Source organism: Helianthus annuus, chromosome 11 (assembly GCF_002127325.2).
Source record: "Helianthus annuus cultivar XRQ/B chromosome 11, HanXRQr2.0-SUNRISE, whole genome shotgun sequence".
Classification (NCBI taxonomy): Eukaryota; Viridiplantae; Streptophyta; class Magnoliopsida; order Asterales; family Asteraceae; genus Helianthus; species Helianthus annuus.
In genome coordinates this window covers 71,066,788-71,093,293 of record NC_035443.2, presented here as the reverse complement: position 1 = coordinate 71,093,293, position 26,506 = coordinate 71,066,788, and the positions used below count along the sequence as shown (strand labels likewise).

General features: G+C 36.5%; 1 protein-coding gene across 3 annotated transcripts; it reads left to right on the top strand.

The window, feature by feature from the left end:
* LOC110890487 (myosin-9) lies at positions 1-26,506 on the top strand. 3 transcript variants are annotated; one of them, XM_022138095.2, is made up of 37 exons: positions 1-454; positions 1,883-2,011; positions 2,102-2,245; positions 2,377-2,522; positions 2,639-2,795; positions 2,890-2,948; positions 3,048-3,207; positions 3,470-3,619; positions 3,707-3,843; positions 3,934-4,080; positions 7,531-7,632; positions 7,762-7,819; positions 7,905-8,006; positions 8,174-8,211; positions 8,285-8,411; positions 8,512-8,694; positions 9,498-9,629; positions 9,749-9,858; positions 10,261-10,321; positions 10,480-10,657; positions 11,799-12,004; positions 12,730-12,849; positions 13,763-13,861; positions 13,970-14,992; positions 16,720-16,859; positions 17,033-17,150; positions 17,234-17,485; positions 17,568-17,708; positions 17,804-18,010; positions 18,080-18,223; positions 18,307-18,377; positions 18,452-18,551; positions 24,853-24,909; positions 25,013-25,069; positions 25,158-25,238; positions 25,564-25,646; positions 26,101-26,506. In XM_022138095.2, exons 2-37 carry the CDS (start codon positions 1,889-1,891, stop codon positions 26,225-26,227), a joined length of 5,340 nt encoding a protein of 1,779 aa, XP_021993787.1. In that variant the 5' UTR covers positions 1-454; positions 1,883-1,888; the 3' UTR covers positions 26,228-26,506. The 3 variants fall into 3 exon arrangements, 2 of the variants coding, with proteins under 2 accessions (XP_021993787.1, XP_021993786.1); XM_022138094.2 differs by having other exon boundaries at positions 17,030-17,150; XR_004871672.1 differs by lacking the exon at positions 26,101-26,506 and having other exon boundaries at positions 17,030-17,150; positions 25,151-25,238; positions 25,564-25,580.

Sequence of the window (26,506 nt, the reverse complement as noted above, 5' to 3'; positions counted from 1 at the left end):
TCTCTTGCAAACAAACACCGGATAACTTCTCTCTCCCTCTTCTTACTTTGTCGATCATCGAAGGTGCCTTTCTTGTATTCAAGAAGGGTCCTACAAACCAATAGCCATTTTTTTTTACCTGTTTAATGGATCTCAGTCAAATCTGAGGGGGTGCCTTGGCACCTCCTGAATAAGCTTTCAATACAACCCTACACGAGTAAAAGAGAGACAAAAGGGTTGTCAAAATATCACGTGTCCAATTATCTACACCAAAAAGAAAAAAAAAAAAAAGCGTGATTGCGATGGGCGAATTGAAGGCATGCAGAGTAGCGTGGGCGATTGGGCGAAGTATGTCGAACAATGAAAGGGTCTCCAATATCCAAAATCCCTAATCCCTAATCATGATCACGACGACGACATTCGTTTCTTTCTTCCCTAATTCCAAAATCCTACTTTACAATCGCCGTTGAAGAAGGTACGTTTCTTTTCTCTCCTAAATTCTTCATCACTATAATTCATTATCAGTCTGTTAAATTCATTCCTTAGTTTTCTCTTCTCACGATGTAACTTGTAAATTCTTCTATTAGCTTAACATTCTCTATTCATTACTTGATCATTCATAACAAACATTAGTTGATTGATTCATGTACATACATACAAACCTAGATCAACATATAAACCTAGATGTACATACAAAATGTACCATACACAGTAGGCCTTCCGGCGGTAGGTTTCCTTGGGTCACTGGACGTTCAAAAAAAAAATGAATGGATGATCAACCTACAAACAATGATGCACCTACAAGTAAACGAACCTCTAAGCAGTTAAATCAGAGAGTTGTATTGTGTTAGAAGTTGTTGTGATTAGGGTTGCATTAGATGTGGTTTATATAGACCACAATCTTACACTTCTAATCCTATACTAACACACTAATTATATTTTGTCTAATATAAGCATATTTGATCCACGTCAATGGAATACTATTACCTAAGTAGTTAATGCGGTAAAATATCGGATATCGGTCAAGGACCGATATTTGAGATATTGGTTATCGCGGTGGGATATCGGTGGGATATTGGTAATTTTAATATCATGCTAAATTTATATATATAGCAACAATTGTAACAAGTAAGAACTGACTAAGACTTAAAACACTAACATTTAACAGGAACTAACAATTAAGACTTAAAACACTAATAGCAGCAATAAGAAATTAAGAAGAAAAATGAACAGTAGAAATAAGAAGAATGGTACTGATATTGGGAAAATCGGCGATTTATCGATCAAATATTGGTCCTATATCGGTCAAATATCGGACAATATTGCTGATATTATCGGTACCGATATTCTGACCAATATTTTGTACCGCTATCTCGGCAGAGGACCGATAATAGATATATCAGTTGATATATCAGGATATTAACTACATAGACTATTACTAACATTTTAAGAGATTTCGTTGTAGAAAGAGCCCGGGGGGTTTATATTAAAAAGGGCCTTAAATGCTTAGTTCGCTTTGGGCCCATGTTTCTCACCTTTCTTGACATAGCCAGCGGACCTACCTTTACGGGTGGGTGGCGGGCGGTCGGGCACACCCCTTGAAAAAAAAATCTAGTGTCTTTTTTAGGCAAAAAACTCGATCGCACCCCTTGAAAATATGGTTGAACCCTACATCCGCACCCCCAGAAAAAAATTCCTGGGTCCGCCACTGTAAGCCATATATCTTATGTTTCTCAACAATTTCATTTTTAGTTACTCTGATATTCACAAAAGGGAACCTTCCTGCAAGAGTAGGACACTAGAGTAATCATAATGGTCACAAACTTACAAAATGTACCCAAGATTATGATTTGTTCATTCATGTACACTTCTGGTAAATATGGGGTTTTGGATTTGTTTGCAGGGTGTTATGACAAATATCATCGTAGGTTCCGAGGTGTGGGTTGAAGACCCATCAGTTGCTTGGATAGATGGAGAAGTTTTAAAAATTAACGGAGAAGAAGTAGAGATTCATACTACTGATGGGAAAACGGTAAGTTGATAGTGTATTCCGTCAAAAATAAAATGTTGCTATAAGTTTCGGATTTACATTTACTTTCAATTTGCATTTTCATAAATGAAGGTTATTGCAAGTTTATCAAAAATATATTCTAAAGACGTGGAAGCTCCGGCTGGTGGAGTTGATGACATGACCAAGCTTTCTTATTTGCATGAGCCTGGAGTGTTACACAATTTATCTACAAGATATCAACTCAACGAAATATATGTAAGCAGATATCTAACTTCTGTGAACTATTTTTCATATTATTATTTTCAATTCGGTGAGAGAAAACCATTAACTACTGCAGAAATGGGCGGCTGTGTCATAATATTATATCGTATTCTGACATATGACAGACATATACTGGCAATATCCTAATTGCTGTTAACCCATTTAAAAGATTGCCCAAGTTGTATGATGCTAAAATGATGGAACGCTACAAAGGAGCAGCATTGGGGGAGTTGGATCCTCATGTTTTCGCAATTGCAGATGCTGCTTTTAGGTTATTCTCTTGTTTCTTTTCTATTGTACATATCAAATTGAAGCGGATCAATTTGGGTTGTGTTATTTTGGTAACGGGTCAAATGGGTAAAACTTTCTTATTTTACGATATATCAGGGCAATGGTTAATGAAGGAAAAAGCAACTCGATATTGGTCAGTGGTGAAAGTGGGGCCGGTAAAACCGAAACCACTAAAATGCTTATGCGGTATCTTGCCTATTTGGGTGGTCATAAAGGCACCGAAGGACGAACTGTTGAACAACAAATTCTGGAAGTAAGATTTCAATATAACATGAAATATCCAAGTTTAGAAAAATTGTTCTTATAGGCTGTTAAAATATGTATGATCTTTGCATCATGTAATGCAGTCAAATCCAGTTCTGGAAGCCTTTGGCAATGCAAAAACTGTTAGGAATGACAACTCCAGGTGCAACACTGCTACATTATCGAACGAGTTAATAGGAACTTTAGCACATTTGCTGCAGTTCATTACATTTATATATATATATTTTTTTTTGAATTGCAGTCGTTTTGGTAAGTTTGTTGAGATTCAGTTTGATAAACAAACACGGATATCTGGAGCAGCCATCCGAACATACCTTCTTGAGAGATCTCGTGTGTGCCAAATTTCAGATCCTGAACGCAACTATCATTGTTTTTATCTTCTGTGTGCAGCACCTCCCGAGGTTGTTTTACATTACAGGTGGCAAGACGGGCTGGTTGGGTAATGGATCAAAATGGGTTGGGTTGAAATGGGTTGTTTGACCCGTAAACACTCTTTTGTTTATTGTGACCTTGGGTGACTTCGACCCTTTCCCCACTTACCTAACAAATAATAATTTGATCTATTTTGTAAGTAAATGGGTCGAATTACCAGCTCTATCTGACATCAGTCACTCATTCAATTCAATTATTTATGAAATGTTGACTATCTTTCAACATATTCAGGAAATTAAGAAATATAAACTGGGAGATCCTAGATCATTTCGATATCTCAACCAATCAAAGTGCTATGAGCTTGACGGTGTAAATGATTCCCATGATTATCTTGCCACTAGGAGAGCTATGGGTGTTGTTGGAATGAATGAAAAGGAACAGGTTATATATAGTATGTTCTTATTTATTTGCTTGATAATGATTAATTAATGTGTAACATAGCTGCAATAACATGCTCACTTATTCCAGGATGCAATTTTCAGAGTTCTGGCTTCAGTTCTCCATCTCGGTAATATCGATTTCTCCAAAGGGAAAGAAGTTGATTCATCGGTCTTGAAAGATGACAAATCCAAATTTCATCTTCGGACGGCAGCAGAGTTGTTAATGTGTGTTTAAAGCTTTGATATCTTTGTTCTTTCTCTTATGGATATATGAGTGCATGTCTCTGAACTGAATTGGTGGATTGTAATTGTTAGGTGTGATCTTCAAGAATTGGAAGATGCGCTACTAAAGCGTGTGATGGTTACTCCTGAAGAAGTTATCAAAAGAAGTCTTGATCCAGTTGGTGCGTCAGTTAGCAGGGATGGTTTGGCTAAGACGTTATACTCACGCCTATTTGACTGGTAATTCGAAGATTTTCTTATTAGATGTGGCAAGATGGGCGGTTTGAGTAATGGGTTTTTTTTTTTTTTTTTTTTTTTGGGTAAAGGGTTACCCCGGTGAATCTATTATAACAACCGCAAATAAGTACAAGTAGTGAGGATGAATTCCACACTAGTTCATATACAGGACATGCCCCATATATGTAAGCCAACAAACATAAAAGTACCTATGACATCACATCAACCTAGCCTACTATACATCATGCAAAGATATCTAGCAGACAAAGCAAAACATAACCAAAATCTTCAACCTCCATCATCAAAAATGAAGTTGCCACGAAACGGCAGCCCCTTTAGACGAACCAAAGACAAACTAACCATTGGAGAACTTTGTGGAAGAGGTGCTTGCCCCTGTTCTAGAAGACGAAGGATATGTACCCGAATTCATAGACTCATAGGTTTCATCATAGACAACTTCAACCTCTTCCTCATCTAAATCCACATGAATCTGTCTACCCCCTTTATTTCTCCCTTGAGTTGAACCACCACGTCCCCCAACATAATCGAGAGCAGAAAACGGATTATGAGTTTGAATTTTATGGGACGTAGAAACCTGCTGAGAAGCAACGGCCTTTTTCTTCCTATCCACCGGTCTGTACTCAAATTTAGGCTTCTGGTTATTAACTTGAAAGCCATTCTTCTTTGCACTCTTCTTAACCTGAACTTCAGTGAAACCATCCTCGTCTACTTTTGGCCTGTTAGTAGGAGGTTTGGATGTTGAGCCAATGCGTTTAGGGCATTCCTCAGACTCATGCCCAAACACACAGCAGTGAGCACATCTCGGAGGTTCCCATTCATACTCCACCCGAATAGTCTCCATAACATATTTGTTTCCATCCAATTCAGGAATAGCCATGGTTATAGTGCCTTTCAAATCCTGATCAGCTGATATTTCAATGAGAGCCCTAGCATAGCTGCTCCGTCCCCAAGCCTCATTACACATATCAATAGTATACAAATCCAGCCGCACAGGAGACCCAATTTTTGAAGCCAACATGCTTAAACCATCATCAGAATACGCCACTAGAGGGACGTCATGCAATTTCACCCAAACTGCAACCTTTTTAGACTCTTCTTTTTTAAGGGTGTTTGTAGGGGACCAAATGTTGAGAAACATAGGTTTGTTGCGGATCATCCAAGGACCCCCTTCAAGAACAGCGTCCATTCCCTTTCTATCTTCAAACTTGAAGAAAAAGAACCCATTTGAATTCATCATCGTTTTCAGAAGACCATGTTTCTTCCAATTTGTTCTCACAAAATATTCAACAACTGGATATGCAATTCTATCCCCCAGGAAATAACCATAAAGAGTGTTAGCTAACCTGTTGTTAACCTGGCGAACAGAATCAATCAGTAGCACTACATCCACACCATCCAATGAGGCATCTGAGTTTAGCGTTCGAAAATTGACTTTCGGAACTTGCTTAGCCGCATCATTGGCCTTCCTAGCGCTTTCATCCTCACTTTGATTCTGATTTGGATTACCAACCTTCTTAGGACCTCTCTGCTCTACCTGTTTGTTTAGTACCACATCAGCATACAAATGTTGTTGGACTCGAGCATTATCACCCTGTTCCTGCTTTCGCACACGAGCAGGACTGACATCATTTAGCGGGAGCACAAATGATACCTTTCGCTTATCAAAAACCACTGCATAATCCTCATCTGGTGAATCAGAACAGCCAAGAACGTAGTCAGTATCATTCAGGGGTAACATGAACCGAACCTTCTTATTACCCACTTCTGAAACCGTAGGAATTTGTGACGTTTGTCTTGGCTCAAATGGTTTCCCATCAATACTTCGGATCTTTCTCGCAAAAACGTTTGAATTATCCTCAGTTTGTTCATCCTTATCAACAGCCATAACAAAGATTTGTGCAGGTGTTTGCGTAACACCTGATGATAATCCTAAGACACGATTGGATCAGAAGAAGTACAATCTGATCGCACATCAAACCGCAACAGATGGAGCAGGACCTAATGCGAAAAACCCTAATCTGCGAACCGATCCACGAAACCCTAATATGAATTGAAAAGATTCGGGACAAAGGAACCCTAATCCGTAAACAATCAGCGTCGCAGCCCCGGAATCGAAAAACAAAAGAAAACAGAAACCCTAATAACAAGAACCCTAATCTGATTTCAATCGGTTAGATACGAAGGAGCGAAACAGGATTCCTTACCAGAGAGAAATCAAGGCTCCCTAGATGCTAAACAATTTCGATCAAGACCAGGATTGGATTGAATGATGTAGGGTTTCACGAAGTCAGCGAAATCGCCCAAATCGCCCAGAGCACAGCCATTCAAAAACTAGTTTGAGTAATGGGTTGGGTCACATTCACTCATGAACAGGAGCGGACCTAGCATAGAACAAGGGGCAACCGTTGCCCCTTGACGCTCCGGCGGTAGTGTAAAATTTGTGTAAATTTTGGAAAAATTTGACGTTTTTTCGATTTCGCTGCCCCTTTTTATAGAAACGTTGCCCCTTTAGGTTTTTTCTAGATCCGCCACTGCCCATGAACACTTGTTTTTTTTCTTTCCAAGTTATATAATTATGAATAATCAATAGGAGCACTTAAAACTTTATTACTACATTAATAATCTTTTTTTTTTTGAACGGTGAAACTACATTAAAAATCTTAAGAGTAAAATACATGGATGATCTCTGTGGTTAACCAAAATTTTGGATTTAGTCCCTAGTTTTTCAATACTACTCAAATCTTCTAATTTCTTGTTGGATCCACAATCAGTCCCGTGGACTTAAGGATATGAATATGATGAACTTATGTGTATGCATTTATTAAAGGGTCGGTTTCATATATACTCTTACACATATTGAAAATTTCATATATACCCATGCAAAGCTAAATTAACACTTGTGCTCTTACAAAGTAGTTAAGATATTACCCATTTAATAAAAAACAAATTAATAAATGGCCATTTACCTTTATTTTTTAAAAGCTTCAAAATTTTATATATGCCTATTTTTAACTTCAATTTTTACCCATTTTAACCTTAATTTTTCTTTTAGTTTTTACTCATAAACAATAGTATTCTTAATATATTATATATAAATTTCTTAAGAGGGAGACGATTCGGTTGCTTACACGTCTATCTAAATAAAAAATCGGGTTAAACAAATCATATAATAGAAAGTGGTTGTATAGTTCATTAAGTAAAAATTCATTCAAGTTGGGTATATATGATATTTTTTTAGTTTTGGTTGGGTATATATTATATATGATATCTTTCAAGTTTCCAAGGGTATATATGAAATTTATTAAATAATGCATCTGGTCATAATAGTAGTGTATATGTGCAAATTCCGGATTCTAAATACAAGATGGCACTTGATAACAAGAAATATGTACCATTACAGTTTCAAATATGCATGATTATTCATATATGCAGGTTAGTGGAAAAAATTAATGTGTCTATTGGGCAAGATCACAATTCAAAATATCTGATTGGGGTCCTTGATATATATGGTTTTGAAAGCTTCAAAGCCAACAGGTAAGTTTTTTTGTGCTGAAAATTAATGTTTGTGACTTGACTTAAAACACTCTGTCCAAAAGAATCATTTTTTATATATTAATTGGTTTGTGCGTCAAATTGTATTATAACTATGTATGTATTGTGCAGTTTTGAACAATTTTGTATTAATTACACCAATGAGAAGCTGCAACAACATTTCAACCAGGTCTGATATTATCATTTGATATATTTGTTGAACACATATATAATTAATTCTTTTCCCCACTATTTTCTTTTGTACTTCCGTACAGCACGTGTTCAAGACGGAGCAAGAGGAATATACCAGAGAAGAAATCGATTGGAGCTACATAGAATTTATAGATAATAAGGATGTTCTAGATCTTATTGAAAAGGTAATTGTTTATAGCGGGTTACTCAATGGAACTATCATGGTCTGGCTTTAGTCAAGCTGTCAATGTTTTCGAAAGCGTTTTCTTTTTCGTACTGATTAGCTTTTAGGTATATAATCGTAAATATTGCATTGGAACATGATGAGTTAAACATTAAACTATGATTGCAGAAACCTGGTGGGATAATTGCTCTACTCGATGAAGCCTGGTATATTCTTTTACGCTATTTTCGATCGGCATTCTGCATCTTTTCATTTGTGACATACGTATTCTGTTTACAGTATGTTTCCAAGGTCAACTCATGAAACATTCTCACATAAGCTTTATCAGACGTTTAGATCTCATCCAAGATTCTTCAAACCAAAATTGTCCCGCACCGGTTTCACAATTTCTCATTATGCAGGAGAGGTAATCTTAATATTAATATTAATATTTAGTTAATTTTACATTAGAAAGCCTCTAATATCTGCTGATGTTACAAGGTTTATATGTTTTATTTATTATCCAGGTTCAATATCAGTCTGAACAATTTCTAGACAAAAACAAAGATTACGTTGTTCCGGAACATCAAGATATGTTGACTGCTTCCAAATGTTTTTTCGTATCTGGTCTTTTCCCTCCCATGCCTGACGAGGCAACGAAATCTTCAAACAAATCTTCTAAATTCTCATCAATTGGATCTGTCTTTAAGGTACAACTTTTTTTTTGGAAATATTCCTTAATGTAATGTAGGTCATAACTCATAACAGGAGGTGTCAATTTTGACCTATTTACCTATAAAGGTGATGGTTTGGGTTATGTTTTGTCTCTCATAGGTCAAATGGGTATATTGGTATAGTAAAAATAGCTAAAAAGGTAATGGGTCATAACGTTGTGTTCCCGAGTTTAATAAACTAAAGAAAAGAAGAGAAGGGAAAGGGAATAAATGAGAGAAAAGAAAGGGAGGGGAAGGAAGAGATATAATTTTATTTCGTCTTCTAAAGTTCGAAGGAAAGGAAAAGAAATTATAGATTTAATGTGTTCCCAAGTTAAAAGAAAGTTACAATTTTACAACTATGTTCTTACAAATTTTATATGGAATAGCATCATTTGTTTTTAGTAAATAGGTTGAAGGCAATTTTGGAAATTTCAAAGAGTTAAAGAGTTTAATCACATTCTTTTCTCTCCACATCTATCCAGTTTGGAATGAAGAAGATAAGCCTCAATACCTTCCTTTTCTCTTCTTTTCTCTCCACTTCTTCCGAAAAATGAAAAAAAAAAAAAAAAAAACTATGGAACACGACTTTTCCCCACTTCCCCCCTGTTCCTTCCACTTCCCTCGTTAAATTAGACTCGGGAACACAGCGTAAGTCTCCAATTTATTTATTATCTTAAGTTATGGTATATACAGCTTGTGTCTTGGAAATGTAAAAAATATTGGGAAAATAATAAGGCATTTGTAATCAACAAATCTATATCTATATATATATTTGATCTTATTTTTGATGCATGCAGCTGCAACTTCAGCAGTTGATGGAAACTTTAAATTGCACAGAACCCCACTATATTAGATGTGTGAAGCCAAATAATCTTCTTAAACCTGGTATCTTTGAAAATGTCAACATTATGCAACAGTTACGATGTGGGGTGAGTATTGTACACACATCATTCATGATTCAATATAGACTTCGTTCAGAAATCAAATACTTTCAATTTTATGTTTACCGTATTTCAAAATCTTATTAAATTATCTAATCTTTACCAAGGGGGTTCTAGAAGCAATACGCATCAGCTGTGCTGGCTATCCGACTCGCAAGAGTTTTTCTGATTTTGTTAACCGATTTAGCATTCTTGCTCCAGAGGTTAAGGAAGGAAAGTAAGTAAATTACTTTTTGATACCTTGTTAAAAAAGAAGTTATTGTATTAAGAAGTAACAAATCATGGTCTGATTTCTATATTTATTTTCACCCATAAAAAGGCTTAAACTTTAAAAAAAAGTTCATTCTGGGTAATCTGACCCTGTCAAAAATCCGAATGATGACAAGGCAGCTGGCATGCTGATAACTTCAACCATGTTGGTCTTTTTTCCATCATGTAGGCGAAAACTGTTAACTTACAAGATTACCCTAAATGTAAACTTATTGAAAGTATGAGCCTTTATATATATGGGTGAAAACAAAGCACATTATCCAAAACTTTTAGCAAAGCATGAATACCTTTGTATGCAATGGCTTCTGAACGAACATCATGCTTTAATTTTAAAAATTGAATTTTACAGTCTGAATGCAAAGGATGCATGTAAAAAGATCCTGGACAAGGTGGGGCTTCAGGGGTCTCAGGTATTAAAAGTTTTCTTTTTCATTCTTCTATATTTACTCTTTTTTGAAACATAGATTTAATAATCTGTCATTTCTATCAGCAAGATTTCTTTCTTCATAGCTTGCAGTCAGGTGTTTGCATTCAATGCTCTAAGTAATGCATTTACATAATTTGACAGATTGGCAAAACCAAAGTTTTCCTTAGAGCGGGTCAGATGGCGGAATTGGATGCATGGAAAGCACAAAAACTTAGCAGTGCAGCCAAACTACTTGAAAGAAAGATGAGAACTTACATTGCTAGGAAACATTTTCTTGCCTTGAGGAAATCTGCTATAGTCTGGCAATCTTTCTGCAGAGGTTGACTTTCCAGAAATTTCTAACGTTAAATGCTTTCTTAGTTACACATTAACGCTTTCGAGACGGGTCGGGTCGGGTAGAGGTGTACAAATCGGTTTTTTTGAAAAACCGGTTCCGGTTATTAACCGAACCGGTTTTTTTCATCAAAAACAAAAACCGGTTTTTTATAACCAGTTTCGGTTACTAACCGGTTTTTTTACTCAAAACAATAACCGGTCCAACCGGTTTGTAACCGGTTTATTCTAAAAAAGCCGGTTTTTTTACCTGTTCAAACTGGTTTTTTATTACCGGTTTCGGTTTTAAAACGGGGTTCGAAGATAATTATCCCTAACCGGTCTACCACCGGCGGTTCGATTCGGTTCTAAAACCTGTTTTTTTGTACACCTCTAGGGTCGGGTCGGGTCGGGTGGGTAACTTGTCCAAGCGGGGTCCAGGTTGAAAGGGTAATTTTATACACGAGTAACCAAGTGTCCATTATCCCAAGTGTTCCGCTAAAGTGACTCAAAAGTATTTTTTTCCTCTAAAGTCACTTAACTTTCATTAGATGTTCCAATTCTGTATAATTTTTTTATAGATGTCATAAATAATTAAATTTAAGTGAGGCAAATATATTCCAATTTAACTTAAATATAACTAGTGTGAAACTTGATTATTATTTTGTGAAATTTTTTTCTTCACTATGACCTCCTACTTCAAGTTAATTGGAAAAAAAAATATGACTTGTTAGAAGCCAAGATTCATATATGTCTCATTTTCCTCAATTAATTTACAAAGAAAGAATAAACATTTATAAAAAAAAAGTTACATAGGATTGAAACACCTATAATGAAAGTTGAGTAACTTTAGAAGAAAAAAAAAATACTGAGTGACTTTAGTGAAACACATGGGAAACTTGGTTACTATTGTGTGAAGTTTTTCCTTATAATAATAATAAATGTGTTAGTTATGATTAATATACAATATTATTACAATAATACCATTCAAAGCTTATTTCTATTTTGTTTTACTGAATGCACTTTCTACGAGCATATTTTCTTTTTCCATAATACCACTTAGCTTTAAGTTGCAGTTGTACATCCTTTTCATTTACATGTATATTATTTCACGTCATTCACTATCTTTGCGGTGTAATGTCCACTAGGAAAGCTTGCTTTAAAATTGTACCAACACAAGCAAAAGAATGCTGCTTCACTAAGAATACAAACGAATTATAGGCGACACTTATCAAGAAAGGTCTATAACAAACTCAAGCTGTCAGTAGTAGTCTTCCAGGCACGTCTTCGATCAATGGTTGCTAATAAAAAATTCAGAATCAGACAACAAAACAAGGCAGCAGTTCTTTTGCAAGTCAGAACCTTTTCTCACTTACTGCTAGAGGTGGCAACATGGGCAGGATGACATGTCGGGTTGTGTCTACCCAAAAACACTTTTTATCCAAACGTTTTAGTATCTGATAATCCGCAAGCCAATTTTACAAAATTTATAGTTTTGATAATAAGATATGTTTTCTTCGAATAAAATGATTCAAGAGGTTTATTGCATTTAAACTACTTTTAGGGTCGGTTTTATTGAGCAAAACACCCTTTTGTCCGAAATGAAGATTTTTGACATTTATTTCTTTTTCATATATGATTAATGATTTTTTATTATTTCAATGATATTCTTGTTTTTATTTCTTAAAATGATATAGGAAGTTTTATTTTTCAATAAATACTCCTTCATTAGGTTGGTTGACGGGTTGAGTCAAGGTTGTGTTGACCCAAGAATCTTTTTTTCCATATTTTTTTGTTATAAATAATTAGTATGTTAAACATGATTAGCAAAATTTTATTTTCTCAATAAAAATCTAAGTTTTTTTTTGGATAAAATGATTAAGGATGTTTTATGCATGAAAGTTAATTTTATTTAAGCTATTTTTTGTTTTAAGTGTTTGACCTGTTAGAGATAAAACATAACCATGGTAGATGTATCTGCCCCGTTTTAATAATTAAATGGGTTTTAATTGCCACCTCTACATGCTACTCATAGTTATAAACTTTTACACTCGATTTTAATATGAGTTCTAATTGTAGGCACGTTGGCGTGGTCATAGAGATTATTCATACTATAAGAAACTGATACGGGCAGCAGTTATTACCCAATGTAGATGGAAAAGAAGAATCGCTAGGAAAGAGCTTCGAAAATTAAAAATGGTTTGTTGTCTTTCTTACGCATGATAAAATAAGAACTCACTTTTTCTAATTGAAGTAATTAGTGGGATACTTTTTTTAGAGAAAACCAATAAAAGTACATGAAATATTTTTGCATATATGGATTCTGATCATAAGAATGTTTCTCAAGTAAATCAAGTTTTATTTATCTAATTATATGTTTGTACGCATAGACACTGCATGGTCATTATACTATCTCTTGTTGATAAATTATATATATAACAAAAAGAGGGTGTCTTCGGAATAGTTCTTAAGACACAACCTCTATTTTTTATTATTTTTCTTTATCAAATTTACAACAATGCCATCCGACTCATGTTTTTTTTTCTTTTTGTGTGTTCAACCCTTCAACTTTTAGCATTGCCACTTACAACCCCTCAGCTTTCTAAAAAGTTTGTAAAATGTCATTTTGACCCCCTTGAGTTTGACGTGCTTATATTTATGTATGTGGGTCAAATATAATATCTTTTCGTGCTTATTTTTATGTACGTTTTTGGTTGATCTATGTTTTGTTTGGAAATGAGTCGTGTCAAATATAATACGTTTTCACTAAGCGGTATAAATTCAAGTTACTTTACATTTCGACTCCACCGCAACGCGTGGTACCATTCTTTAACGTAAAAAAACACTATTTTCTTACGTGCTTATCTTTAAGTACTTTTCCATATAAATCCAAGTTGGTTTACGATTTGAAGTGAGTCAGCTCAAATATAATACGTTTTCGGGCTTATTTTCATTTGCGTTTTTCGTTTGGTCTACATTTTGACGCAAATTTTGTTCAAAAACAAGTCGGGTCTAATATTTTAAAGTTTCGACGCCGCCGCAACGCGTGGCTGGTCAAAATACTAGTTAATAATATTCTTCCTATTGATTTCCTTTAAATTATAAATTACAGGCTGCAAGGGAAGCAACTGTACTCCAACAAGCAAAGGACAATCTTGAAAAACAAGTGGAAGATCTTCTGTTGCAGTTAGAGTCAGAAAAACGCTTGAAGGTAGTATTAGTCTATCACCATGACTCTAATATATGTTGTTTTTGTTTTCTTTTACATGAAATAAGAATTATAATTAATTCAGTGTGTATTACTTACTATATGGTGCAGGCTGAGTTGGAAGAAGCAAAAAACAGGGAAATTAAAAAAGTTCAGAAATCACTGCAGAGGGAAGTTGACGAATCAAATGCCTTGCGTGTTAAGGAACAGGAGTCTGCACAGAAAGCAATAGAAGCAAAAGATGAAGAGATTCTGGAATTACGGAACTCACTGAAATCCATGCAGTGTAATATTGATGAGACCAATAACTTACTTTTCAAGGAACGGGAACTAAAAGAATCGAAAGACCAGGAAATACAGAAACTGCGTAGTAAAGTTGATGAATTGGATGCCTTGCTTGTCAAGGAACATGAATCTGCAGAGAAAGCAATTAAAAAAGCTAACGAAATAAAAGATCAAGAGATTTTAAAATTGCAGAATTCTCTGCAAGCCTTGCAGAATAAAGTTGATAAAACAAATGAATTGTTTCTCAAGGAAAGTGATTCTGCACGAAAAGCAATCGAAGAAGCAAAAGATGAGGAAATACGTAAATTGCAGAATTCCTTGCAAGTCATGCAGAACAAACTTGACAAAACAAACGAAGTCCTTTCCAAGGAACGTGATTTAGTACAAGCAATTGAAGAAGCAAAAGAAGCAAAAGATAAGGAAATTCTAAAATTGCAGAATGAAGTCAACAAAACAAATGACTTGCTTAGCAAGGAACGCGAGTCGGCTCAGAAAGCAATTGAAGAAGCGAACAAAACAAAGGATTTTGAAATTCAGAAGTTGCAGAGCTCTCTGGAGACCATGCAGAGTGAACTTGCGGAAGCAAATGACTTGCTTCTCAAGAAAAGCGAGTCGATACAGAAAGCAATTGAAGAGGCTAAAGAAATGAAAGATCAGGAAATTCAGAAATTGCAGAACTCCCTGCAAGAGACACAGAGTAAATTAGATGAAACAAATGCCTTGCTTATCAAGGAACGTGAGTCTTCAGGGAAATCAATTGAAGTGGCAACAAGAGTCAAAGAAATTCCGGTTCGTGTCGAGGATACAGAACGGATTGCTAGTTTAACTACAGAAGTCAAAAACTTAAAGGTATTGTTTCAATATATATATGGAGAGGATCATGAGAAAACTAGATATAAATGAGAAAACTAAAAAAACTACCAAAAAAGCCTAAAAAACACACCAAAATTTTTAGCCTTTTTTACAATTTTTTTCTTTATAAAAAATAGCTATTTTTAACGTATAAAAAAGCTTTTTTTTTTCAAAATTGAAAATAGCGAATTTTAGGAATTAAAAATAGCGCATTTTAGGAAAAAAAAATTGGTGTGCTTTTTAGGTAGTTTTTTTGGTTTTCTCATTTAAACAGTTTTCTCATGATCCATCCCCTATATGGCTATATATATATATATATATATATAGAGAGAGAGAGAGAGAGAGAGAGAAAGTATAATGTACAAAAAGGCTTATCCTACATTATCATACGCGACAGAGTTATAACGTGCGTAATTAGTATCCCATGCGTGATTATCACTTTTTTTGATCAACATAACTTGCGTAATTAAGCTCCCATGCGTGATTAGGTCAAAAAAATTGATCCCATGCGTGATTAATTGCTCCCATGCGTGATTAACTGGCTCCCATGCGTGATTAACTGATCCATGCGTGATTTTTGGCCTGATCCAAGGGTTACGCGCGTCGCGTACATTTTGTACGATAAGCCTTTTTGTATGTTAACCTTTCCCGAGATATATATAGTGAAAGTGTAATGTGCAATATCTTAACGCACATTACGTACGCGATTTGTGTATAACATGCGATTTTGTAATTTTGGGGAGTCCGAGTTTATCAGCCATGCGAATTTATACATGTCCGGATTTGTATAACATGCGATTATGGGGAGTCCGAGTTTATCAGACATGCGTATTTATACATGTCCGGGTTTGTATAACATGCGATTATGGGGAGTCCGAGTTTATCAGACATGCGTATTTATACATGTCCGGGTTTGTATAACATGCGATTATGACATGTCCGAGTTTGTGTATAACATGCGATTTCTAAATCGCGTACGTAATGTACGTTAAGGCCAATTGTACGATACACTTTTTCTCTCTCTCTCTATATATAATAAGCGTATCGTACAATTGGCCTTAACGTACATTACGTACGCGATTAGAAATCGCACGTTATAAAAATAGCGCATGCATCAAATAATGAAATCGCATGTTGATGTAACTGATGAAATCGCATGTTGATGTAAAATGATGAAATCGTATGTTGATGTAAATGATGAAATCGCATGGTGAAGATAAAAATCGCACGTTGAAAAACAATCGCGTACGCAATGTACGTTAAGCCATTTTGTACGTTAACTGGCCTCTATATATTTGTGTGTGTGTGTGTATTCATGTGGGGGAAGGATCAAATACAAAACGATCTTAACATAGGAAACATAGGAAATTGGATCAAACGAATTCCGATTGATCTCATTCCAGCGGCGTTGGAACCGGCTAGTTAAACCCTATTCAAATATATATAGGGTTAGGAGTTAATTTTTTGGTTTAGCTTTAGGGTTTACCTTAAGGGTTTAGCTTTAGCATTAGGATTTAGGGTTTAGCTTTAGGGTTAGAAATAGGGTTTAGGGTTCGACGAGCCAGTTCCAACGTGCTGGAATGAGCTCAATCGGAGTTTGTTTGACCCGGTTTCCTATGTTTCTTAAGTTAACGACATTTTGTACCAAATCCTTACCCTATTCATGAGTGTGTCATTGCTGCTACATACATATAGTCTTCCTCATGTACTTGATTCACGTGCAGGTTTTATCTGAATGGGAAAGGCAACGAGCAGATGATTCTGAAAAGAAATTTAGTGAAGCTCTGGAATCAAGTGAAAATAAGCAGCTGAAGTTGGAAGAAAATGAAAGAAGAATCTTTCAACTTCAGGAATCTGTGGAGAGGTATCATTGCTTCATATTTTCTAGTTAGACTTACGACTTCAGATAAACTAATCGTACCGAATAAGCCCAGTTCTAATACTCATTTAGTTTACTGCAATAGAACAAGAATCTTATACAATTTATATATGTTGTAATGAGTCAATTGTAATTCGGAATTCTCGTTATGAAAGTAGGCTTGAGGAAAAGCTCGCCAACCTAGAGTCGCAGTCGCCAAATCAAGTTCTTCGCCAGACTGCTTTATCAAATCTGCAAAAAAACAAGTTCGAGGAAGGACACTCAAGGTCCATTAAGGTATTCATATATGTACCCTTTTTTTCATTTTCGTTCAATGAAAGTGAAAAAGTTTTTATTAATTTATTGTAAAACTGTACTAGGATATTCATAGTTCTTCAACACATTCAAGAGACGCTTCAGATTCAGACGAGAAATTAAAGAAGTCGCTCGATGAGGAACCTGAATATCATGATTTGCTCACTCGATGTATTGCACAGCGCCTAGGGTTTTCTAGAGGCAGACCAGTTGCTGCTTGCATTATATACAAATGTTTACGGAAATGGCGATCATTTGAAGTCGAAAAAACCACCATTTTTGATCGTATAACCCAAACCATAGGCCGAGCTATTGAGGTACACATCATGAGTATTCAATTGTAATCATTGCACCACTATATTCCAATATTCTGAAGTAAGCTACATCTTTTTAATGAAGACACAAGACAGCAGTGATATATTAGCCTATTGGTTATCCAATGCTTCAACATTACTGTTGCTGTTACATTGTACGCTGAAAACTAGTGGCCCTTCTGGAGATTCCAATCACCGTCGATCAAGATCAGGGAAGAGGACACAGGTAATAAAAGATGGATGATTAATCGTATAACAAGAATGATCAATCTTAAATCCTCCTAATAACTTCTGGACACGATGTTTCTTTTTATTTGACAGAGCTTTCGAGGAAGTCCTCATGGTATAACTGTTTCTTCAATGGACGGGGATTCAACATGTGGATCTGACTCATTTCACCCATTTGAACCCAAATACCCAGCTTCGCTTTTTAAACAGCAATTGACTGCATATGTTGAAAAGATATACGGGCTTATACGCGATAACTCAAAAAGAGAAATATCTCCATTGCTTGGCTTGTGCATTCAGGTACTGATTGTTATATGTACGGCAAAACAATACTTCTTCTGATCATCATTTTCTTTATGTTCAAATTAGGCTCCGAGAATTTCTAAAGCAAATTTGCCAAGAGGGACAGTGAGTGCGTTTGCAAATGCTGCATCTCAAGAGATTTTACTTGCGCAGTGGCAAGGGATGGTTACCAAAATTGGATGCTTGTTAAACACGTTGAACGCTAATTATGTATGATAAATTTCTTTTCCTGAATATGATAATTCAATGGCTGAAAACTTTGCTAATGCTTGTGAAATATTTCGTCTCTGTAGGTGCCACCGTTTTTGATTCGCCAAGTGTTCACACAGATTTTCGCTTTCATCAATGTCCAATTATTCAACAGGTTTCAGGCGTCAAAGCTTGCTTCTCTGAATTTTAAATTACATTTGGCTTTCTAATGTTAGTTTATCTTTGCAGCCTTCTACTGAGACGAGAATGCTGCTCTTATAGTAATGGAGAATACGTTAGGTCAGGGCTGGCTATATTGGAACGTTGGTGCTATAAGGCAACCGAGGAGGTAACTTGTTTGTTATCTGTTGTACATGATGCATGTTTAACCTTTTATTTTAGAGGTGGAACTTTTGACGAATATTGAAAATTAAAAAGGAAAATGTTATATATAAGAAGGAAATGAGCGCAAAAGCCGTCCAGAGTGTATTTTGAATGCACACATGGTAGTTGGTACAGCCTCTTAAATATTTTTATTCAAAAAATTATATAGCGCTATGTTAATATAGCTTTTCTACTCATATTTAACGAACAAATTATTTTTAAGAAAATTGTCAGGTCAACCTGACCCTTCAGTTGACCCGGCTAGGGGTGCAAACGAGCTGAGCTACTCGAGCTCGGCTCGAAAAAAAAGCTCGAACCAGCCGAGCTAAAATGAGTTCAAGCCTGAGCCTAAAAATAAGCTCGTTTAGTAAACGAGCCCGAACCTCGCTTATTAAGCTCGAGCCGGCTCGCGAGCCTAAACAAGCCTACTGTTTATCTAATTTTATATTAACATATTAAATATATATCTAAATAATAATAATTGCCATTTATAAAATTATTGATGGGAAAAAACGCAAAACCCGGTCACAAACGGTAAACACAAACGCGGAAGCAAACTTCGTTTGACCAAGACTTTTCCCAAACTAGAATGAACCTGTGAGGATGCAAACAAATAGGGTATCCCAACTACAATCAAAACAGCCCCAAACAGCCCGAAAACAATAATAATAAGAACACCAAATTTTAGCGTGGAAAACCTCTCAAGAAAGGAGAGTAAAAACCACGGGACTACTAGAGCCGCTTCAAATCCACTATCACCAAATTAGAGCAATACAAAGTCTTCCCTAGGTCTACTAGAGGCATACAATAATCATCATACACTTGGAATCAACAACATCAAGCATATGGAATCAAATACAAAGACAAAAGAAGGAAATGTCACCAAATTCTGCAGCAGCAAACAGAGGCTGTGCAGACGAACTTCCAGAGCTTATTTGGACAAACCCACCGTTGGATAAGGTCTCCCTAATGTCCGGATGACTGTGCCAAAAATTCAGAGCGATCCAACGGTTCAATCTCCGGGAAATGGACGACCTTTGCAGCTAGGTTTTGAAGTGACGGAAATGAACTTCTTCTTTTGTGTGTGTGTTGTTGTTGCTATGATTTTAGGGTGTTATCTTCAGCTCAAGACCCCTGCTTCTTTTATTCAAGATAAATAAAACCAAATGGCCCAATAAGAATTATTGTTGGGCTTCCACATGGGCCAAAAAACCCAACAATTCTCCCCCTTTTGGCCTATGAGGAAGAGTTCGCCATCCCGGCGATCGAGCAACAAATCTTCAACTTCTCCCTTGCCAAAGATTTTGTTAACATATCGGAACCATTATCATCGGTATGAACTTTATCAAGTTCAAACAACTTATCTTCAAGCGCATCTCTAATCCAATGATACTTCACATCAATATGTTTTGTTCTCTTGTGAAACATAGAATTCTTTGCAAGGTGAATAGCACTTTGATTATCACAAAGAACCACGTAGCGCTGTTGCATAAAGCCAAGCTCCTGCATAAGCCTTTTCAACCACAACAGTTCTTTGCATGCTTCTGTTGCTGCCACATACTCAGCCTCAGTGGTAGACAAAGCAACATACTTTTGCAGTCTTGACTGCCATGAGACAGCTCCCCCTGCAAAAGTCATCAAATATCCAGAAGTGGATTTCATGTTGTCTTTGTTTCCCGCCAAATCAGAATCCGTATAACCAACAAGCATTGGCTTTCCATTTCCAAATGTTATACCCAATTTGGAAGAACCACGTAGATATCTAAAGATCCACTTAACTGCTTCCCAATGCTTCTTACCTGGATTTGATAGAAACCGACTAACAACACCTACTGCATGGGCAATATCAGGTCTTGTACACACCATTGCATACATCAAGCTTCCAACCGCTGACGCGGATGGAACTTTATCCATGTCTTCAATCTCCTCCTTCGAAGAAGGGCAATCTTTATCGGTTAGTTTAAAATTGGGAGTAAGAGGCGAACTAACCGCTTTAGCTTTAGCCATGTTGAATCTGCTAAGCACCTTCTCAATGTATTGCTCTTGTGACATGTGCAACTTCTTTGAAGCTCTATCTCTAGTAATCCGAATACCAAGAATTTGTTTTGCTGGCCCAAGTCTTTCATAGAAAACGACTTGCTTAATTCTTTCTTCAGCTGAACAATTCTCTCTGCATTCTTGCCTACAATCAACATGTCATCAACATAGAGTAATAAAATGATAAAATCATCATCACCAAACCTCTGAAAGAAAACACAGTGATCTGAAATAGTCTTTCGGTAGCCTTGCTTCCCCATAACAGACTCAAATTTCTTATACCACTGTCTTGGTGCTTGCTTCAACCCATAAAGACTTTTCTGAAGCTTACAGACATAGTCTTCTTTACCTTTAACCCGAAAGCCTTCAGGTTGCTCCATATAGATTTCTTTATCCAAGTCACCATGAAGGAAAGCTGTCTTGACATCCATTTGCTCAACCTCAAGATCAAGACTAGCTGCCAAACCAAGAATCACCCGAATGGAACTCATCTTCACGACTGGAGAGAAAATCTCATCAAAATCAATACCCTTTCTTTGACTGAACCCTTTAACCACTAATCTGGCTTTGTACCTAGGCCTCGAGGTATGTTCTTCAGTCTTCACTTTGTAGACCCACTTGTTCTTCAAAGCTCTTTTGCCCTTGGGCAACTTTACTAACTCAAAGGTATTGTTCTCATACAAGGAATTCATCTCATCTTGCATGGCTTCAACCCACTCCCTTTTGTGTTCATCTTCCATCGCCTCTTCATAACACCCGGGCTCTCCCCCGTCAGTGAGCAAGACATACTCATCAGTAGAATAACGGGTGGAAGGATGACGGTTTCTTGTAGACCGTCTGAGTGGGATAAATGTTGGCATACCTGGCACTGGTAACTCTGGATGAGGACCCTCATCTAACTCTTGCTGCTCTGGAATATCATGATTATCAGTACCGTGTTGTTCATCATGTTGAATATCATCTTCATTATGTGGCTCAGAGTGTTGTGGAGGAACTGGATCCAAATCAGTAAGATCATCAGTATGTTGAGGAACTATCTTTGTCTTCTCAATATCTTTCAAACTTTGATCTTCAATAAAATCAGCATCGAAACTTCTTATGAGTTTCTTCGAGATTGGATCATAAAACCTGTGTCCAAACTCATCTCCCCCATAACCAACGAATATACATGGCTTGGTCTTTACATCAAGCTTTGTTCTTTCATCTTTGGGAATATGCACAAAAGCCTTGCATCCAAAGACCCGCAAATCATCGTATGAAACATCTTTGCCGCTCCAAACCCTGTCAGGAACATCAAAAGACAAAGGAACACAAGGAGTACGATTAATAACATTTACTGCGGTGTTCAAAGCTTCACCCCAAAAGGAATTAGGCAACCCTGCATGTGATAGCAAACATCTAACCCTTTCAGCCAATGTTCTATTCATCCGCTCTGCTAAACCATTCAACTGTGGTGTCTTTGGAGGAGTCTTTTGGTGCCGAATACCTTTCTCTCTACAATAAGCATCAAAAGGACCAATGTACTCACCTCCATTATCTGTTCGAATACACTTGAGCTTCTTCTCAGTTTGTCTCTCAACCAAGGCATGAAACTGCTTAAATACATCTAAAACTTGATCTTTAGATTTCAAGGTATAAGCCCATACCTTTCTTGAATGATCATCAATGAATGTGACAAAATATAAGCAGCCCCCAAGTGTTCTAGTCTTCATAGGACCACAAACATCTGAATGCACCAAATCCAGTATATTGTTTCTTCTATGAGGAGGGTGACTCTTAAAAGAAACTCTTCTTTGTTTACCTGCTAGACAATGAGAACACTTCTTCAAATGAACATTAGTTAAATCTGGCAAGGCATTTCTTTTCAACAATATATGCATCCCTTTCTCACTCATGTGACCAAGTCTTTTATGCCATAACTCGGTCATATCATTATCGACTAATGAGTGGACTGAATCTGTAGAGATCTTCGGATGTGCCATATATAACTTTGAACTTCTTTTACCTCTTGCCACGATCAAAGAACCACGAGTGAGTTTCCAAACACCATCACCAAAGGTACTATGGTAACCATCATCATCAAGTAAACCTGCAGAGATCAAATTAAGTCTAATATCTGAAACATGTTTTACATTATGTAAAACCAACTCCATCCCAGTATCAAACTTCAAGCAAACATCTCCAACACCAATGATCTTAGATAGCCCATTATTACCCATCTTAACAACCCCAAAGTCACCAGGTGTATAAGATGAGAAAAAATCCCTTTGTGATGTCACATGACAAGTAGCACCACTGTCAACAACCCAACTCGAATCATCACGTGTAATGTTCACCACATCATCATCACAACAAATAAAGAACTCTTCGGTAGCAGTATTAACTTCAGCTGTGTCATTGCCACCATCATCTTTCTTATGGTTGTTCTTCTTATTGTTGTAGTCAGCTTTCTTTTTCTCCTTCTTCAGTTGTCTGCAGAATTTAATTGTGTGCCCTTTCCTACCACAATGATGACATTCATAATCAGCAAACTTACCTCGAGACTTACTACGATGCTTCTCTTTGTTACTCGGACCTCTACTTTGACCTCTCCCCCTGCTTTCTGTAACTAAGACATCTGAATGTGAAGAGGAACCTTGTGACTTTCTTCTCATCTCTTCATTTAAAACACTGCCTTTAGCCATTTCCATAGTAATAATACCATTTGCTGCAGAGTTGGACAATGATGTCCTAAAAGTCTCCCAAGAATCCGGTAAAGTACCAAGAAGCCATAAGCCTTGTACCTCGTCTTCAAACTTGATACCCATTCCTGCAAGCTGATTAATAATACCCCGAAAAACATTCAAGTGATCAGAAACAGGAGTTCCATCATTGTACTTTAAATTTATCAATTGTTTAATCAAGAACAGTTTATTGTTTCCGGTCTTCCGAGCATACAATTCCTCAAGCTTGTTCCACAAAGTACGAGCGTGAGTCTCCCCGCTAATATGGTTCAAAACATTATCATCAACCCACTGGCGAATATAACCACAAACCTTTCTGTGTAAGATATTCCATTCTTCATCTGTTTTACCTTCAGGTTTATCGGTATTAAACACAGGCATATAATAATCTTTCACATAAAGGAGATCTTCCATTTTTCCTTTCCAAACATGATAATTAGAACCATTCAAATTCACAATCCTACTTGTATTAGCTTCCATCGTTCAATCAAGTTTCAACCCAATAACAAGAGCCAATGGCTCTGATACCACTATGATGGGAAAAAACGCAAAACCCGGTCACAAACGGTAAACACAAACGCGGAAGCAAACTTCGTTTGACCAAGACTTTTCCCAAACTAGAATGAACCTGTGAGGATGCAAACAAATAGGGTATCCCAACTACAATCAAAACAGCCCCAAACAGCCCGAAAACAATAATAATAAGAACACCAAATTTTAGCGTGGAAAACCTCTCAAGAAAGGAGAGTAAAAACCACGGGACTACTAGAGCCGCTTCAAATCCACTATCACCAAATTAGAGCAATACAAAGTCTTCCCTAGGTCTACTAGAGGCATACAATAATCATCATACACTTGGAATCAACAACATCAAGCATATGGAATCAAATACAAAGACAAAAGAAGGAAATGTCACCAAATTCTGCAGCAGCAAACAGAGGCTGTGCAGACGAACTTCCAGAGCTTATTTGGACAAACCCACCGTTGGATAAGGTCTCCCTAATGTCCGGATGACTGTGCCAAAAATTCAGAGCGATCCAACGGTTCAATCTCCGGGAAATGGACGACCTTTGCAGCTAGGTTTTGAAGTGACGGAAATGAACTTCTTCTTTTGTGTGTGTGTTGTTGTTGCTATGATTTTAGGGTGTTATCTTCAGCTCAAGACCCCTGCTTCTTTTATTCAAGATAAATAAAACCAAATGGCCCAATAAGAATTATTGTTGGGCTTCCACATGGGCCAAAAAACCCAACAATTATGAAAAAAAGAACTAAATTATATATAATAATGATTATAATTAATATAAATTAATTTATAAATACTAAACAAGTCGAGCCCGAGCCAAGCTCGAGCTTGAAAAAATACCTACAAGCTGAGCTCGATCTTTCATATGTTAAACGAGCTCGAGCTCGGGCTCGGCTCATTTGCACCCCTGGACCCGACTAACCACCTCTAATCTCTTTCGTCTTTTTGCCATTTCTATTGACTACCAAGAAGTCAAATCTCAGTACGCAGGATCAGCTTGGGATGAGCTCAAGCACATAAGGCAAGCTATTGCTTTCCTGGTATACTGTTTTAATCTAAAATTGTTTCTTGTAGTTATTTAAGAAGGTTATCGTATTTGATCCTCCTATTATTACTAATCCAGGATCTATATCTTGGTGTTAGGTTGCCCATCAAAAGCCAAAGCTTAAGCTAAGTGATATAAGCCGTGATTTGTGTCCTGTAAGTTTGCATTTCCGAGATTTTGTAGATTAATTGTTATATTAATTATAAATATTCAACTGTTGGTGTAACAATTGATAGCGTGCAGATGCTTAGTATACAACAGCTATACAGAATTAGTACAATGTATTGGGAAGACAAACATGGCACACATAGCCTTTCTCCAGAAGTAAGTCTTTTGATCTCATTGTGCACAATTATATTCATCCTAGTGGCATTCCCCGTGCTACACACGGTAGGAATTCGGTTGGTAACGGTTGGGTTCATACGGTTTTAAATAAAGTTGTGATGTGCCGAAAAAGATATGGACGCATGTTTTTTTTTTTTTTTAAATCGATCGATAACCACAAAAACGATAGCCGGTGTTGGGTGCCAATAATACCGATACCGATACTCATGTTTGGTCGGAATCGGTTCGATTTGTCATGGTACCAGTGCGGCACCGGCACGGCACTTGTATATATGTAAAAAGCTAAGCATTTTTCAATTGACAGGTTATTTCCAACATGAGGATCTTAATGACCCAGGATTCAAATAATGCTGTCACCAACTCTTTCTTGCTTGATGACGATTCAAGGTTGAGTTTATTTATCAGAACAACCTTTTTATAGTGTTTTTCACTTCTTCAAACAAATTTTTAGTGTTAAAACCCTTCCATCCACTCGAAAATTAAGAGTCAATTCTTCAAATTACTTTTGTTCCCAATTTACCCTTGTAGCCCATTGGTTGGGTTTCAAATCAAACATGAACCATTTTGTCTTGGTCAGGTTGAGTAACAAGTCAAAATGGGCAAGTTGGGAAACAAGTCACGCGAACCATATTGTCATGGTCAAAATGAGTCACACATTGGTTGGGTTGACCGCAAACTGTGTCTTTTTTTTAGAAAAATCATAAATATAACCTATAAATGGTCAAAATGAGTCGCACATTGGTTGGGTTGTCCACAAACTGTCTTTTTTTTTAGAAAAATCATAAATATAACCTATAAATATGATTAGAAAAGGTATATTAAATCTTGTGATATGGTGCAGCATACCATTCTCAACAGATGACCTCACTAGATCAATGGATACGATCAGTATATCTGATGTTGACCCGCCACCCCTTCTTCGTGAAAGTCCCGGTTTCAGTTTCTTAGCTCCGCGTTCTAACTATTGAAGATAACCACCATTCCAAAGTTAGTATGTAGTCTATGTAGCTCATTTTTGTATGCCTTAGGTTTTTAACTTTCATTCTCATGCATTCGATATATAGCATTGCCAATTTTGTAGTGTTAAAATGTATTCATGTAGTTTTTTTTAATCAAAGTTGTAGAGTTAAGCTTAACCTCGTGTATTTTAAGTTGTAACCACAAGAGTCATTCTTGAACATACTTCTTAGTGTCGTGTTTTGTTTGTTTCTTAAATTAATCTAAACCCCGAAACTGTTAGCTTTGTT